We start from the raw sequence: 19,533 nt of genomic DNA on the forward strand, positions 1-19,533 counted from the left end.
CATCACGTGGCTTGTTGAGCGCGTTACCTCGGAGAACTAGCGCTTGTGGAGGCTCACGTTATTGTGGAGACACCACGTGCCACACTGAGAGCGAGAACCACCAGTTATAGCCACCACGAGGAGGTTAACCCAACGTGACTCTACCCTCCCAAGCAACCGGGCCAGTTGGTTGCTTAGGAAGCAGACTGGATTCACTCAGCATGCTCTGGATTCAAACTTGCGATTCCAGCTGTGGTAGTCAGCGTCTTTTCTTGCTGAGCTAACCAGGCCCCCCATACCTTCCCATTCTAAGTTTTTCTTGTAACTGTCCATTATCCATATTATCAATATTGTTGTGAGTGGGGAAAAATAAAGAGTCACTCTTTAGACTCACTAGACAGTTTCAGACGAAATGCGCAAATTTGCCCCCACAAGCGGCGGATGCAATGCGGGTTGAATTGGACTTGTGTTTGACACCACTATTTAAGAGTGCGGCTCGGCTCGAACTGTAGGTGAGGATATTTTACCATGATATGTGATGGTGGCTCAAGCTAAATGGCCTCACATCCTCTGAACACACACGTAAAAACACTCTTTATTAATGCGCTGATACTCAACAGAGTGATCGCTTTATTACTTTTGTGAATGTAGACTTTAATATGCAACAAGGTAATGCAAATACCAACAGAATGTGTATAGTCACAATCTTGTTACCATCAATATATATGTAAACATTAGCTACTGTTTACATCTTTTTGCATTAAACGCTGTATTTTCTTCATGTCTCTGTTACTTGATTTTAAAGTAACAATTTAGCTGAAGATTTTCAGCGGCTGAAATTTCGATGCATCTCAGATTTTTTCATGTCAGACTTGAAATGAACCAAGAATTCAGAATAATTAGCCTAAAAGATGGTTGTTGATATTACAATGTGTGGATAAAGATACATACTTTTGTTGTAATTTTTTGTATTTTATAAAAATGTATGAAAGAATAAAATATCTTAATAAAAAAGTAAACACACCAATAGCAAGAATCTGTTAACATCTGAAGTGATCTCTTAATTTGGTAACAGTACAAATCCAATATGACAAATCCAATTAGACTTGCATTTGTTATTTTCCAATATTTATTTTTCAAAAGTACTAAAAAATCATTAATGGAACCATTAAGCAACCCCAATTGTTTAATTCTGTGCAGGAAAATAGAATGAAGTGAACAATAAACTGCCAATATATTTTTGTCTTCTTTTTTGAATCTGAGGTTCCGGACCGTTCCGCCTCAGTTGAAACCCTGATTGTACTAGCATCTCGAAGTAGCTAGAGGCCAATTCAGAATGAAGCACCACTTGAATTTAAATAATGTTACTTTAAAGCAGCAGCTACATATGCTGTCTCTTTCAGAAGCATCCTGTTGGATGTGGTTTCTGCAGACATTTCCCAGCTAGAGCCTGGGTTCAGCCTCCGGGGACACGCTGATGAAACTGTTTGTTTTTGCCTGTATGTCAACGGCGTCCTCAGAACATTCTCTCTCTTCTCCTCTGGTCCTCTCTGCCCTTCTCCAGTCACCCAGGCGAGAGGAAGGGAGAGTGGGTAGGATGCTGGCAGACTGGCCCTCAAAAGAAAGACGTCACCTGGCTGCCAGGCAGAGACGGTCCCTTCCCCTGCTCCCTCGGGGAGACTGCGGTGGGCCCAGCTAGAGTCTGGTTGTTGGAGATAGGCAGGCATGATTATGACAAAAATCATAATTGTTGATTTATTTCCTTTAGTTTTTTTAAAATGTGAGTAATTTAAATTAAAATGAGCTATATATATATATATTTTTTTTTTTATTTTTTTATTATTTTTTTTTTTTTATAAAACAGTGATGTACCGAAATGTACTGTAGTTTCTTTGTAAATTCTGGACACACCGGGCCAAAAACCAAAACCTAAAATAAAAATTATATTTAATTAAATTCTATTATTTTTATAATTAACATTATATTACATTATCCTTGTGTGACCCTATGGCCTCATGCAAGGACTCGCTATTTTGTATCGCCATACACAACACATAATTTAAATGAACAAAAAATGACTAAATATGTTCACAAGACTCTAGACTGTCATTTAAAGAGTTAACTTCTGCCGCAACGAGTCACGTGACACAACGCCATGTCGTCGATTTTCTTGAAGTGCTCCTACGGATGCAGCGCCAACAAAAGTGCATCTGGTAAGAAGTATCTTTGTTTTTTTCATTGAAACCTGTTTGCTTGTAAAGAGTAGCGTAGCGTCTCTAGTTTCGTTTGATATGCCGCTTTAAAAATTCTGTAAATGTTTCGCATGTCACGCTGATAAACAAGATATCTACATATGTGGAAACAGGCACCGAATTTACTCAAAAGTTGAAAAAACATGTTGAAGAGTAGGTGGGGATATTTGAGTGCTGCGTTTAGTGTTGTGTCATATAAAACAGCCTCCCAGCCTCGGCACAAACATGGGAAAAACTCTTTATTAATGTGGTTATAACCAAGAGAGTGATCACCTCATCACTTCTGGGGATGTGGACTTTAATGTGCTACTAGTAAATGCAAAAACGTACAGAATGCATACCACGGTATGTACATGAACTTCAATGAGTTTTATGCTGTTGTGCTCGTTTGTGTAGATTTCTCCATGACAGTCACACAACACACATATATATATACAGAGGTGTGCATGTCTCGGCTGTTAGCGCAATCTTTTTAATTGTTAATATATCATAAATCAGCCACTGTTTACATTTAAACGTAATTAAACCAAACCTTTCTCTGTCATAATGTCTGAGCTTTTTTCTCTTCTGCTGAAAATGGCATAATATGCTATTTCGGGTTTTGGCTGAAAATGTTCGGTGGCCAAACATGTTGGTGCATCCCTTTTATGTGACTAATTGTACAGCTCTAGTGGGCAATGCAAATAGGCATGTGGCTTTGCATCGTCTGACCTCCCTGCGCAGCTGGGAAATTCTTCGAGACATTGGCTGCATGCAAATCTAAATGTAGCTACCTTGTTACCTCCCTGACCTATCAGTCAGTGACTTAACAGGCAGCGTTTGTGTACGAAGGTACCTCTGGAAATTAGTATAATTGGATTGGATATGCATGCACAGGATTGTGGGATTTGATAGGCTGCGAAGGATACAAAAATCTAATCAAAAATTGATTAGATGAAGGTATCTCAGTAGACAGGATGTGACGTGAACGTTGGATTCAGACCTGCCGTGGTCCCTTCCTACCTCCGTATACAGCCTCTGGAGGCAGCATTTTCCTGGTTTCAGATGCAGCCATCATCTCTCGCTCCCTAAACGTAGGGCTGCCTCAATCCCTGTGTTTAAAACACAGTCTCTCAAATTCTCTTGGCTCTGGCGTGATTAACTTGTTTAATATTTTACCGAACAGAGAGAGACTATTGCCAAGCAACGGCAGTTTGATTTCCTTATTTCCGTCTCTGGGGCACAGTATATTATCTGTGTTCATGACAGAGCTTGACAGGCCAGACTGATGTGGTTTGCTCGATTGGCCTGAACATACTTTCCTGTTGTCCTGGAATGGCTGGCATTGGGGAGTTGTTTACTGAAGATTGGCAGACTTGTGTACAATGCAAGCTACAGTGTGTTCTTATTTAAAGAAGCAGTGTGTAATTTCTGCCTCTCTAGTGGCTCCAAAACTAAATTGCAAAACTACATAAATGTTTACATTTACTGAAGATGATGTGAGTGGTGATTGTCTGTCCAAAAATCCCCGCCATGATGCTATGGTGTAGTGGGTGGTTGCCAGGGTGTTGCTATGTGGTTGCTAAGGTGTTATGAGTAGTTGTTAGTCAGGATGCTCCAATCTAATGGTACTTCTTTAAAGAAGGAGTTCTAAGGAGAAATGTACATTATGTATTTGTGAAAAATGTTGGTCCACCTGCCTTCATCTTTGATTTACCGTAAAGTAGAAACTCGACTGTCTTTATTTGTCCTGCTGATCATCTCAAGAGCGAATAGGTCACAGATGCTTTCCTCGTTTTTCTCATTACTCCATTCACCCAAACACTCCCTTCATCTCCTGTCCTAATCTGGAGCGCCCCACCATTATGAAACATTAATAGTCCTCTCCCCCTTCAGTGATTAATCTTGAGGGACAGAGAAATACAGACGAGGCCATGGGCGAACTCATTGGCATTGGCATTTTTGCACAAATACAGTTTAATGCTCCTCCGCACAATGTTTTGGGTTACATCAGGAAATGTCTCAGCATAGCTCATAAATATGATATGTTAGATTGTCCGCCCACTTCCCACAATGCAAGACAACTTTCTACTTAGCTACTGTAGTTTAGGCCAACCACACAGACAAGACATAATCTCATAACCTTACAGGCATTTAAAGACTCATTGAGCGCATTTAATTGCACAATCTCGAACTGTTTTTATTGTTTTTTTTCCAAGATCATTGGAAAAAAAAACATCGTCACATGTACATTTTTGTTTATTGATTTTGCATGCATGTGAACATCTTTTCCACCATTCTTACTGGCTTATCCGATGAACGCAAGTGTTGAGTACATATCTGTTTACATTTTGATGTAAAAAAAAAAGACAATAATCAGGTGATTTCCAATCTTATTTAAACACGGTTTTCTTACGTTGTCAATTTATTTGAATAAGCCGATTTTTATAGATTTCCACGTATTGCTGTGCATAAAAATGCTGATTGTTTCTACAAATTTTGCATTTGGCATCTTTCTCTCTTCTGATTGTTGTAATCCATCTCTTTATTTCTTCTTCTATATGGAAAGTCTTGGACATACATTTGTTTTTGAGAAAATGGGAACACAAAAATTATATTTACTATGGTCTCCACTAGGGCTGGGCAATATGACCAAAAATATTATCACAATAATTTTGTTCATATTGTTCGATATCAATATTTCTCACCATAAACATTTCATACCAATAATGGAGAAGGAAATGCATTCCACTTGTTTGTTAGACCTCAAGAATGTATGTAAACTTGTTTGTTTACAAGTTAATAACACAAGAAGAATTCTAGAAACTACTCAGTTTAGTATTAATTCAAACATAAGTGTGTGACCTCTTTTTGACACAATTTCATCGTCTTCAGCAAATGTTTGACTCGCCTCATGGTCATTTATTTTTAAGTTTCCAACAATGTTCTTCCTGGTTTTGGCCCGACTGCTTGTCAGCTGTGTAACCCCTACATGACCTATTTGCTGTAGCCTAGAAGTGATTACGTTCACTGAAAGACTTTCTTGATCTACTTCTTGATCACATTCTGATGACACTTCTGTGGAATGAGATCAACTTTTCCATCATGTATTTATAGCAAGATTTAATATGTACAATACATGCATAGTCACTATACCAAAATGTCAGCAGTCAGTAGTGAAATATGATGATGCTCAATACCAACTTTTGTATAAAAAGAAATATTTATACTAATTTGTTAATTATTTAAGCATTTTTTCATGTTCTCAAGTAATTATTCAAAACAAGTTATAAAATAGTAATAAAGAAACAAATGAACAAAAAATAAATAAATGAAATTTATTTTAAACAAATAAAAAACTGTTTACATTCACTTTAGACATAACTGACTGTGTTTACGGACATTTTGGTGGATTTTTGAATAGTATTTGACCTGTTAGTCACGTATCTTCATTAGATGTAATGCGCTCACACATAAGCTGCCTGTCAGCGATCGATCTAATGAACACCCTTGGTCTAGATATAGAACATAGGATTCAATATAATAATAAAAGTGTACTTATATGAGGATTTTTCCACCCAATCTTCCATTGAGATTGTTTTATCGCACAGCCCTAGTCTCCCCTTTACATCCATAGAATTTTAATTCACTATTTTCACACCATTTTTATTTTTTAATTATTATTATTTTAGTCATAGATTTTGTCATTTGATGACAATGTCCTTTTAAATGTAGTCAATATTTTTTCAAGCGATATTTATTCATTTTAGTCAACTTTACTAGTTAAAGGTGCTGTAAGCGATTTTAGCCATTCTGGAACTTCCACCAGACTTGACCAGACACTCTAAAGACACGCATGCACATCCTTTTCTGCATATCACGGCACCGTTTTGTGGTCCATTCTGCATAACGTGGCCGTTCATTTTAGCTTATTTAGCCCATTATTTCGCGAGCGACCCACCGGCGCCTGCTCTGTTCTCCTGCTGGCCAGTTTGTCCCTGATCGGCCCAAAAGTGCATCGGCCCACCGGTAAAATACCCGGTATGCCAGATTGCCAGTCCAGCCCTGCATATAGCATACTTTAAGAAAACTTTTAAGGAAGCATTCTGAAGTTCACCTGTTCATTTGCAGATGTATAGTAAGTTGCAATATTATGTTTATGTAGTGGATATAGTGTAGCTGATTAATGTTACATATATAGGATGTGTTTGAGTTTGGTAATTAATCTGTTAATAAAGTTAATTGTGTAGGTGTTCCACTTTTGCAGCTCACACAGCTCAAGTGGGGAAATCCACATGAATGGATTATTTGAATCAATTCTTTCTAGATTTTTTGTTTCTTAAAATAAATAAATAAATAAATAATGAAAAATAATATTAGTACATTGCAGTTCATTTAGTAAATGTTCTCTCCTCATATTTTCGTCAACAGTGTTTTCATTTAAACCGTTTGATTATCGTCATGATGTGTTCTTTTCGCCTTGTCTTGGTTATTATTGACAAAATCAAAAAACACTTTGTCAACGAACATTTTCGTCAGTAATTCTTTTGACGTGGTTAACACTGTATGCTAGTGGCACAAAAATTACACACTTCGCATTTAAAACATGAACGTCAGCAACCTTTTGTTATTGACCAATTTCACCCCATGCTTTGAAGCAACCTGTCACTCAAACAAGGAATGGTTTTGCCCAGAATGACCAAGGGACAAACAGGTCAATGTAGTAATTACATTTCGGCACAGCATTTCATAATTCAAGTCAAGTAATTTTTATTTGTATGGCACTTTTCAAAACACACATCGTTTCAAAGTAACTTTACAGGAAATCATGCATTAACAAAAACAAAAAATGAAACTGTAATATCTATAAAGTGTTACAGTGATCATTGTGTAGTTGGATTGAATATGATTGTATGATGCGTATAGAATTTAAACAGTTAAATAATAATTATATTTAGAACCCCTGTGAGCAAGCTTAAGGCGACTGTGGCAAGGAACACAAAACACTACACAAACACAAAAGTATGTTGTTTAATGGAGAAAAATAACCTTGGGAGAAACCTAAACATCATGAATATAATGCCAATATTACTTATTTATGCAGTGCAATTCATGATTTAAAATTTGTTAATTAAGTAAGTGCCCAGATGTTTATATAATTTTTATTATAATTATTTTATTTTTTTATGAACTTTAAGATTAATGACTAATGTCTTTGATGTCCATCCTGGATTAACTGCAGAAGTTCACATAGATGCACTGTCCTTTGTTAGTTGGCTGATGAAGGCTTTTGTTGGCATTTCAATTATAGTCTATGTATTCAATTTCAAGAGTGTAGTCCATCAAAAGACAAAGGTGATGTAGGCAGAGATTAATGAGGTGCATCGCGGTTCAACCTGTAGGTCATTTCGGTGAGGTTCATTGAGGTCCATCCTATGTCCAAGGTTCAAGCTGTGGCATATGAACTATCTGATGTCTTACAATTGTAGTTGGCATCAGTTCATCCTCTGAAGTAAAAAAAACTGAAGTGATGTCTTGCTAGCACCGGCTGTAGTTTGTCATCATATCTCAGTGACACGTAGCAGTGGAGTCCAACAACAAGCAGGAACGGAGCTGGAGCTGGCAGGCTCTGGTAACCTCGGGATAGAATTAACATTCTCAGAGCTTCTCAGCTCAGGGTTTTGGAGAGAGATGAGCAGCTCCTGTACTCACTTTCTATTCAATTTCTTGCAGCCCTGGCGGGGGGTATTTTCACAGGAGTAGGGGTTATTGTCACAGTGGTTCTCCCCCCGTCGTAACCATCACCATGACATAACTAAAGTTTTTAGACCTCTGGAGTATTAATTGCCCCCCTCCCCCCATGCTTTTCCACCCACGCAACTCCTTTCATCTTCGCAGCTATTTGCGTCAGTATCCTTAGTTATTATCCTCACCACATAGCCCGGCTTATGCTTTTTTGTCTCACTGATATTCCTTCTATCTTTCCCACAATTCTTGGTTCCCTCGTATGGTTTTTTTCTCTACCTGCGATTTGTATCTTGCGATTTTGCATGTATTTTGGTGCGGATAAGTGGACTATAACTCCATCCTGTTCATTTATTAGAATCTGTTTTAATCATATTACTGACTAGCCATGAGTCTATGAGGCTCTGCTAATGACAGGAAGGGTGGAATCCTTGTGAAACTGATTTGCATTTGTACTAAAATGATGCCGCATGTGCTTTGGCGCATCAATGTTGTTGAAGTCTAATAGGCACCTGCATTTATTCACATTCATTATTGACGGCTGCATACGATTCTTGCCATTTTATTTTTTCTTGCACTTTAAATGTTGGGACATTGACGTTTCCCTTTTCTTTATAGTCTGGAAAGGATACATTAGATGTGCTGTAAACAGACAGGTTGTTTTTCTTGTTTCTTAATCAGGCACTCTCTTGGGTTAAAGGAGCATTTGATGAACTGTTTTGTAATTGAATGTAAGATCAGTGGTAGTAAATATTGGCCTAACTCGTGTCTGCTCAGGTCAAGGACTCTGATAATCTTGCTCAGCCTGATCAAAGCTCCTGTCTGTGTCTTTACATGCCGTATTGATTCTCCATTTGATGCTTTTGCCGCTCCTATAGAAGGCGGTCTTGAGTGTATTGAGTTTTTTCATTATTACTCGTGCTTATTAAAGCAAGCATCACAATAATTATTTATCAAACCTCAAACCCTAAGTATTACACTTCAGCACAACACTGTAGGCCTATGTGCTATAGACACAGATGAAATCTCAAATAACGTGGCTTGGTGAGAAAAGGTGTACTTTTACATTTCTAAGCAGACTTACAATTTCTGACAGGTGGGTGACTTGGGGTTTGGCTCTTTTATCTTGGTCCACAACATCCTAGCAACCAATTGGAAACATGCTAAAAAACAATCAGAACACCTTAGCAACTTCATAGCAATGTCCTTGCAACCACCGAGAACACCCTTGCACTGTGGCAATGAGTTTTGCACTAACATATCATTAAACATCTAGTAAGTCATTATCGTCATTAGGTTTTAGTATTTTAGAGTGTTACAAAAGTGAGATCCTGCACTGTAAATAAATATTTTGCATTAGAGAAAGAGCTGTGATCAAATGTGATCAAATCTGAAAATGCATCAGATCAATAAACAGTTGTGGACAACAAACACACCCCCTTCTCTAGTCACCATGTCCATCATTCAAAGAAAATGGTGTACTTTTGGGCTGTGCTGACACTTTGAAGTCTCATTTCGTTTGATAGATTGTCCAGTATCAGTAAAGCTGCTCTGCATGTAAAGTTTGTCTTTCTGTGATGTTTTCGATGTACCTGACCTTATCAACATAGTCATGCTCATTTTAATACCTGCTGGTGTGAAAAGTCACTATAGCAATTAAGATAAAAAACAACAATGTTCTCTTCATGGCTAAGACTTGAAAACATGTTGAAACCGTGGTGCAGCTGACAGTATATTCTACTAACATGTTAAGCTGTGGTGTTCATATAGATCAGGGCTACTCAACTTTGGAAAGTTCAGGGACCGCAGTGATGGATCTTAAGGAGTACATAAATCTGTATAGTCATACACTGTTCAGTGTATTTTTATAGTCATTCATTTCACATGGTTCATTAATATTCTTGATTCAACATAACGCTTGCTAGCCCCAGTCAGCTGCAAAATTTCTACACTTTGCGCAATCTTTTTGAAAAAAATCTTTCAAGTGTACAAATTGTTCTCATTCGCCTCCATACACTGACTCGATATTTCCCACAAGATTGAAATCCAAGAATCGTTCCTGGCTTATATTATCTATTTGTATGAAAGTTTAATAAAAATAGAGGAAGTATTTTCTGCATTGAGGCATTTCATTATTTGACAGTTAGTACTACTGCTTTCTGGGTTTCCATAGCCCTTCAAGTGTCAAAAGCTCCCAGTAAATAAACACAAACATGTCAAGACCAACATGAAACCCATCTACAATGAGTCAGGTCGTTTAAATCTATTCCTCCACTGACACGTAAATTCTGGTCTGGTGTTGTGCGTTCGTGGACATGCATTTCTGTATTTGGTAAAAACACTTCAAAAGGGTTGACCTTAATAACAATCATGGTTTTACAACAGTAACCATATTTTAATCATGGTATTTGTAGTAAAATCATAGTAAACACAAACTCAACATGGTTACTGTCATGGTTACAATATATAGAAAAATCAAGGAGACGTTGCCCTTCCGGCCACTCTGTCAGATGGTGGTCCCCCCTGCCTCCAGCGAACCTGGGGGAGAGACGAGGGGAGGCCTGGGGAGAGGGAAAGGACGAGCAGATAGAGAGAGAGGAGAGAGAGAGAAAGTTCCTGGACACGCTGTCACCCGGTCCTCAACCATTCCTCTGGCCCCTGGTAGACAGAACCGGTCCTCCCCTTCCTCAGGCTCTCACGGCCTGGCCACGCCCTCCTCCTCATCTCATATGGATACAAGAAGGTTCTGGGACGTCGCGGCCATAGAGTTTTAATCATATGCTGAAATATCACATCTTCATCAACAGAGTTTGGCAACATAACTTCATGGCAATGAAAACCACAAGCGTTTTAGTTATTGTTTCATGTATGTCTCAATTAACATTGAGTGCCTGCTTAAAAACAGAAGGGAGTGTGTGCAGTTTCCGCTCACCTGTGGCTCTGTGTGTGCCATGTGCTATCTTTCTCTGGGTGCTATTGGCTTACATGATTAATCATATATCGATGTTTTACCAGTATATGGCACTCACATCAAGCATTGTCTGCAAACAATGCCTGTTTTGTAAACTTTTTTGACCATGGCTGTTGTAATTGACTGCTAAAATATAATGTTCCCAGACAGGGGACTTGAATAATCTCTATTAGTGGCTCGTTTTCTCCACTTGGCGCTTTCCATTTTCAGCTAAACACAACGCATGCAGAACAGTGATGTCATCAAGTTAATCCATGTGAAACACAGTCGGGGCGTATCCATTTACAGCTCCATTCAGGTGCATTAGCAGTGCTTGTAACTGTGCGTGTCTATTTGAAGCTTTGTTTTTTCTCCAAACCTTGTTCTCCAGATGCGTCATTAAACTTGAGGTGAACTGCAGTGCCAATGCTTACCGAACCGTGGGTGGTGAGGCGTACGGTTTCGTTTTTTTACTGAGAACCGCTACAACCATAATATATATACAGTACTGTGCAAAATCTTAGGCACATAAGATGTTTCACAAAAGCATTTGTCTTAAGATGGTTATTTATATCTTCAGCTTTAGTGTGTCAATAGGAAATATAAATGTTAGACTCCCAAACATTACTTTTGCAAATAGGAAAGATTATAATAGAAGAACAGGGCACTCTGCAACAGATGGCATTGCCCTCACAGAGCCCCCCCAATGAACATTGTGTAAGTCTGAGATTACATAAAGAGACAGAAGCAGTTGAGACAGCCGAAATAAATAGAAGAACGGTGACGAATTCTCCAAGAAGCTTGGAACATCCTATCTGCCAACAACCAAGAAAACTGTGTCCAGGTGTATCTAGAAGAATCGGTGCTGTTTTAAAGGCAAAGGTGGCCACACCGAATATTGATTTAACTTTTTTATGTTTACTGGACTTTGTATGATGGTAATTGATAAATTAAAACAATTAATGGCATTAGTTTTGATAAAATCCTCACTAAGCAACATTTTTCACAAGTGCCTAAAACATTTGAACGGTAGTGTGTGTATATGTATACATATATATATATTAGTATAGCCAATAGATGTGTAAAGTTATATCCAAAATTACAACTTTGTTGTCATGATGATGAAATACCGATAAATCCTGTATTCTTGTAAATTCTGTAATTGCTGACAAATCCCTGATTTTATCACACTAAAATCATGTTAACAGCTATAATGTTTACATTTTGTGGCTATACGTTTGAAATATAATCTGGGCCTGTGACCTTTTTCTGTTCCTCCCCAAAAACATGTCCTCTCAATCTTTGCTGTCCACTGTTAATCTGTTCTGTAAAAGAGACAAAAAGCCAGCCCAAAATTGAAATAAATAAAACAAAATGATGATTTTGAAACTAACATCTGCATTTGCGTTATTCTTTTGTTTATTCGAATCTAATAGATTGATCTTATTTGAATTATTGAGATTTTTCTCTCTCTCTCTTGCAGGCTAGCACTCTACGTGTATGAATACTTGTTACATGTAGGAGCCCAGAAGTCAGCACAGACCTTCCTGTCAGAGGTGAGCAGCCAGCGAGGGGTTTATTTAAGCTTCTGCTTATTGATGTGCCATCCAGGCACATAGCCTCGTAAGCATCGGCCCGCCCCCTGGGGCACGCGCTAATTTAATTACACGCAGATATGCTGAGCAAGCTGGAAACATTAGATGTTTGGTGTCCACTTAATGGGATTGGAGGAGAGTTGGTGTGCTGTAAAAACGACTAAACTGTTTCAGCAAAAAATGCTGAAGTAGTACTGCTGTGTTGATTGTCACCTTGTTTTGCCTTTTTAAAAAGAAATGTGTAAGTGTACGATTGCTTTTTTCTATATCAGCAGCAAAGCAAAACATTTGGGACTGACCGATATGGATTTTTTTAATTGCAAATTACTCTATTGTGAAAACTGAAGAAAGTATTTTTGAGTTTCTGTTTGTAGCTAAGCTGACAATGGCATTTAAAAAGAAAGTGAAATGCTCTCATTCATTCTTCTATCCACAAAAACCTGGTGTTATTTTTTATATTTACATATACACAAATGTGCAATTAGTGAATCTAGAGCACTGTATTTATAATGCGCTCAGTGCATGTTGGCACACTAAAATGAACTTGAGCACCACTGTTGACTCTGAGCATGAGAAGGAATTTTTTTTATTTTTTATCTATATTTTTTATCACAGAACTGCTTTTAAAACACTATCTAGCCTATCTGCACACATACTGTAAGTGCAGCGAGCAGCACATGCAGGATCTTTATTCATTTAATTAAAATGCACCCATTGTCGTCATAGTGTGATTTCATTAATAGCAGCCATTTAGCACACTTGAAGCTCTCTGAAGTTTCTCTCTCGCCCTCACGTGCGGATTCAGAGACAACAACTGACTGCTTCTAGTTCACACGGGCCGAATGCCACCTGCTTTTGTCATGGACTGTCTGTAACACAGAATTTGTGAGTCAGAGTACTGTTTAAAGGAGACTGTGTTTCACACCAGTCTATTGTTGTAACACGATGGCAGGTAACAACCAAACAAACTGTAATTGGTCGTTTACTTGACACAGGCGGCTCGCTAAACTAATCGACCAAATGGGAAAATGTATCGGCTGATGCGATAATGTACAAATACCGATTATTAGCCGATTTATTGGCCACAGCGATATATCAATCAACTACTACAAAAACAATTTCCTTACTCAGTACTTATGACATCCATATTAAGGATTGTTTTCAAAGTAAATAGGACAATCTGTTTGTTTGTTCAACAGCAACAGGTGTATTCGGAAAGCTGTTTTACAGCTTTATAAACAATATTTATTTTTGCATTCCATTCAGTGACGTTAATGTCGCAGAAATTACACACTTCAGCTTTAGTTTCAAATGCTTTTAAATGCCGCTGAGGCATTGTGAGATTGATTGGTGTGAAGGAAGCCATGATATTTTGCAGTACTACCACCGCTTCAATATTTATAGTCTCACATTTATTTGCATATTAGTCATGCACACTTTAAGTGAACAGAATATCTGAGAAAATACCAATTCTGTGTCTGGTTGTTTTTCTAATTCCAAAGCAGTGCCACTCAAAAGAACTGCAGACACTTCAAGTGGAGAACGTTGAGATTTGCAAGGTTAACTCGTAAATGTATCCAACTGGACTATTTCAAGCGAGCAACATTGCACCTGAAATGTGTCAGTGTGTTTTAAGACCAAAACTGTAGTCATTGTGGTGTAAAAGATAAAAATGCTAGTGGTTGAACGATGAACATTAACTGAAGCTCCTGACCCGCATCTGAATGATTTTATTCATTGCACTGCTGCCACAGGATTGGCTGATTAGATAATCGCATGAATAAGTAGGTGTACAGGTGTTTGTAATTAAGTGCTCAGTAGGTGTATATCTTTATAACATAATTTAATTAAACAAAAACACAAAATACACACAGTTGCTGAAATTAAATGAAATATAAGTAATACATTCGAAAAAAGTTTTGATAGTTAGTGGTTTTGTTTTGTTTTCCAAATAAAAAAAATATATATGTAAGATTCTTAAAACAAAATACATTTACTTGCACGCCAAAACTGTTAAATAAGCAGACTTCTTATCATAGAATATATCTTAAATCAAGTTTATTTTTCTTGCCCCATTAGCAACATTTTTATTTTAAGCATACAGCTAACAAAATTTTGTAGGGTTTATGCTTGAAACAAGAGTAAATAAAAACGAAAATGTACATTATACATTGACAAAGATAATTTTGGAACTGACTCAAAGGGGAACTACAACCAAAATCACCAATTAGACACAGTTATTGGCTGATATGATTATATTAAAATGGTAAAATGGTATTAATTGGCCTTGCCGACTGCAAAATATGTAATGGTGTGTATTACTTTGTTTCATCCACACAACCTGGTATCTGTAGAAAGTGTCTTACTTGGGGTTTCTCTGTCCTTTGTCCAGATAAGATGGGAGAAGAACATAACGTTAGGAGAACCTCCAGGGTTCTTACATTCATGGTGGTGGTAAGCTTCACTTTTTTCTTTGAATGCATAGTTAAATGTTTTTCACATGCTTTGTGTGGTTTACCCTGTTTCATTCCACCCTCTGTGTGTTTCAGTGTTTTCTGGGATTTGTATTGTGCGGCACCTGAGAGGAGAGAAACATGTGAGCATTCCAGTGAAGCCAAGGCATTCCATGACTACGTAAGTTACTCACATGATGAATGGATGTATGGATGGAAGGAAGGAAGGAACTAGGCTCAGAATAGGAAAGTTGCCAGTTTGATCTGCACATGTAATGAGTCATGAACTGTTGTTTTGGATAAAAGTGTCTGCAAAATGGCAGGAGCTGATAAAAACAGTTTATCAGCTCCTTTGAGTTTTGTACCACAATGCAAATTATACTTCATATAAAGCAGTTTTATTGAGGGCTGTGCTGCTACAAGACTTCTAAAAGGCATTATTTTGTTGTGAGGCCAAAAGCATATGAAAAGCTGTGGGGACATACAGGAAGGAAGCATGGTTTAGTTTCCTATGTACCTCAGGCAGCAAATTACCTTAATTCACACAAACAAGAGCACAGAAGCAAAAGAGCTCATTGAATGTTTAATTTACAACCTTGCTATCTTTTACCTAAGAACCTGAAAATCACAGTTTAGAAGATGAGAGAAAAAGACAACCGTGATGCTGAAGATCACTGGTTTGGCCCCAAACTCTTCAATTGCTCTCTCTAGCGCCAATTAGCTAAATTTCCTCTGAGTGTGTCTGGAGTGTAGGCACAACAGCAGTAATTACAGCGAGCTGCAGATTCTTAAACGAGAACATGTCCGTCCAAGAGATCAGCTGCTTTTCTGTGGCTAATTGCAACAGAATTGTATTTTGTTGTTTTGAAGGAATAGTTTACCCAAAAATTAAAATTCTGTCATTTTTTACTTGCCCTCATGTCATTCCAAACCTGTATGCTATTATATTTTCCACTGAACACAAAAGGAGTTCATCATTGACATCAAACCTAAAGCGATGCATCTATAGCAGAGGTCGGCAACCTATGCTTCACTCAGGCTGAGCGGATGACAGCCTACAGTCTGTTTCATTCGTTTCTTTTTGCTTTTTGATGTAATAAGGAAAACACCACTTCATCCTTGAGATTACCATTGACCAGGAAAATATAAAATGGCACTCCATTTCCAAAGGTTTGCCGACCTCTGATCTATATAGGCTACATATTTGAATAGACGCTGAAAACCCACACAAAGCTATTGTCTAGCCTCAGAAAATATTTAACATAGAGCATGAGCATATTTACTAAGTTTATGGTACTTTTATTGTGTACTTTTATCATTTTTGTAACTAGAAAGGCATGGTTAATAGCTTCATGAAGATTCTTCTACAATTATCAATTTGTGTCCCACAGAAAATAACAGCATACAGGTTTTTAACTCCATGAGAGTGAGAAAATAATGACAGAATTTTCATCTCTTCAAATGGGATATTAGGAAAAGGCTTTGTTGTGCAATAAACTTTTACAAGGGATGTAAAAAAGGTACTCCAGGGAAACACTCATATACTGATTCGGAGGATATTGTTCGAAGGCTTAGGAAGTGCAGTGCCTCCCTGTGTGTCTGATACATAGTCACTGTCAGCATCATTGCTCTAACTTTTGTGCTAAGAATAAAAGCCACAGCAAGTGGAAAGAAAGCCCTCCATCTTTCCCGCTCACCTCTCCTCATCCTCCCTCAGGGAGCATCATCTCCGAGAACACTTCCAAAGACAGCTTCCTAGAGGTCACTTTCCAAGACAAGGTCAAAATGTCACCTCTCCCCAAGGTTGAGAACAGACAATGCAGTTTTTGGTTCACCCCTGTGGTGGCTTTTTCTGTCTGTGTTTGCAACTGGAATACTAGCAAATTGATTATTATTACATACTACGCAATGTATATTCTTTACTGCACACTCATTAAAAAAATAATATGCATTATGCAACGACAAATGTTTCAAATTGTAGTATGCTATATTGTTGTCACACGAACTCACTATGTTGCATGTACAATTCGTTGAGTTGCTTCTAGCTATCTTAGTCATTGCTTTCAGGCCATTTGTCACACTTGTAATGTAAAAGTAAAAGTAATCTTACTTTTACTGCAGTATATAGCATATAGTGCACTGTATGCACATTTTATGTATGCATGGAATACCTGGATGAACTGCTATATTTCCAAAATTAGCAAAATACAGCAAATCTTTCTGCATGGGATACTTGTACAGTATGTATTTTTTAGTGCACTTGACACTAAATATTGGGCAAATGAACCTGCAGTAATATCAGCCACAATTTGTAACGTTTGTCTTGACTCGTCAATTATTTGATATATACATATTTACACAAAATTGGATAAAAAGTGCTAAATCTCTGTGTTTGTTGCACTTACTGCAACAGGACGAGGTCATGTAAAAGTGTGGTCACATGAGTAGTGTTCGACCAATCTGGGTTTTTTATTGGCCGATGCCGATATCCAGTGAGCAGGGTGGCCGAAAGGCTGATACAATGCTGATATATCACACAATTTAATATAGTAAATAACAAACATAAAAATTGCTCTAAAATTTGTTTCAGACAAAACTAAAAAAATATATTTTATTTGAAATGGTAGATAGCAATTTCTTCAGATTTCTGTTTGGTTAGTTTAGTTATAAATTTTATACGCACATGAAGAAATTGTTAATATATTAGGGAGAAGGAAATAACAGTCCAGCAACCATGGATGGCACGTCCATGTTAGCAATCGCATTTACTCAAAAACTTCCAAATCAAATCAATTGTATATACAGTGCATAGTGAATAATACATTTACTCATAGCACACGTGGATCGCTTTTACCTTGGGCTGCATCCGAAAATGTAGGCAGCTGAATTATCAGTTAATGATATAATGTCTTAACTGACAGCTGTTTTGAATAAATGGAACTGTAATGGAAACTGGTCTCCGAACAGTTTGAAAAGCACCTTATTTTCATCCTACCTCCATATACAGCCTCTAGAGGCAGCATTTTCCTGGTTTCGGACACAGCCGTGAAGTTGCACTCATGCAATAGAGTACACACTTCAGAGGAATATATTATATGAGCGTTCGACGAGGCGAAAACGCAGGATTTTCGTGAGGTTCGTGAATTACATCTGTTTAAATGAGATATCTGCATATTTGGTATATAATACAAGTTTTATTGATATTTGCCTTTTATCATTAGGAAAGAAAGTTAAAGATGACAGGGAACAGCTGAGGAGAGGGTGATAGAATACGTGTTTTAGAGGTAAATAAATGAGCACTCCACAGGATGCTGGATCTGCTCAAGGTATGTGAGGTTGGGTTATTACATTGTCTAAACGAGATATGCGCATATTTGTAGACGGTATATGATATTAGTTTTATTAGATATTTGCCTTTTTATCGTTAAGTCAAGACAGTTAAAAAGTTACAAGTATAACTGAGGAGAGAGAGTGATGAGAATGAAACAGGCGATCACTTTAACATTATGAGCTCAAACGTGTCTGCTGCTGCTCTGATATGCGGACCGATGAATGCCACTATGTTGCACACTAGTCTATTATAGTGGTAACAAGATGGCACGTAACAGCAAAACGAACCGTGACTGATCGTCTACATGTCTCAGTTGCTTTACAAATCGTCCAAACTGAAAAATCGCTGATATATCGGTCGACCGCTACACATGAGATCAATAGCATACTTCTGTTTGAAACATTTATTGTGGAATAATGTCCACTTTCTCAGTATTAAAAAGACAGTAGGCATCATGCAGTGTATACTGCATATTATGTAGTAGTATTAAGCCAGTATTCCATACCAAACTCAGCCCATAGATGCATATAAAATACTTGCATGCTTGCAAGTATGTACTGTACATACAGCATATTGTAAAAATAGAATAATAGTGCCATTTTTAATATAAACCTCTTTCACTCTGTTTCACTCTCTTAAACTGGGCGATCTGTATTTTGCCCTCAAATGGCTTCCTCCATAGCTTGATCTTTGACCTAGCCTCTGCCTGCCTTGCGTCAGTTCATTTGCAGAGTAATGACTTCTCTGTTGGTGGACACGTTAATGGAGTTAGCATAAAACCATACACAGACATGCTCTCCGAGTCTGTTCTCCCTCATTACACGTGTCACTATGTTCATTTAGGCAGTGGGAGAGTTCGAATGCACACCAAGGTCCCTCTGAGTGGTGTTGAATGCCATGCTAATTGATCCTTAGGCAGATATTAGAGTTGAATGCAATCTACTCGTGCCTAATGTCCCCTAAGGATGCTGGCACTGGTTTCCTCTTCGCAATGAGATCCAATTGTGTGGTTGTCATATCTAGGCAAGGTGAAGTGTTTCAATAGGGCCTTTAAATGCTCCCGATATTGTTGTTGGTGGTGGATGTTTATGAAGGTAAAATTGTGCCTAAAAGATTTATAAAAGCATAAATGAAGTTGCGAGCATGATAGAAACATTTGCATGCACAGAGTAATATTTGTGAAATTATAAATGAAATTGCAAGCATAAAAATGAATTGCATGCGCACAGAACATTTTGTGAAGAATGTG

At 37.8% G+C, this 19,533-nt stretch overlaps 1 protein-coding gene across 1 annotated transcript in view; it reads left to right on the forward strand.

Annotated features, from left to right (window-relative positions):
• The window catches only part of LOC127636613 (single-stranded DNA-binding protein 2), a 90,401-nt gene that overhangs the window by 12,604 nt on the left and 58,264 nt on the right, over positions 1-19,533 (forward strand). Inside the window, exons 2-4 of the mRNA XM_052117258.1 lie at positions 12,389-12,461; positions 14,893-14,954; positions 15,050-15,134. Coding sequence (XP_051973218.1) covers positions 12,389-12,461; positions 14,893-14,954; positions 15,050-15,134 — 220 coding nt within the window. The remainder of the gene's footprint in view (positions 1-12,388; positions 12,462-14,892; positions 14,955-15,049; positions 15,135-19,533) is intronic.

This window comes from Xyrauchen texanus, chromosome 44 (assembly GCF_025860055.1).
Source record: "Xyrauchen texanus isolate HMW12.3.18 chromosome 44, RBS_HiC_50CHRs, whole genome shotgun sequence".
Lineage (NCBI taxonomy): Eukaryota > Metazoa > Chordata > Actinopteri > Cypriniformes > Catostomidae > Xyrauchen > Xyrauchen texanus.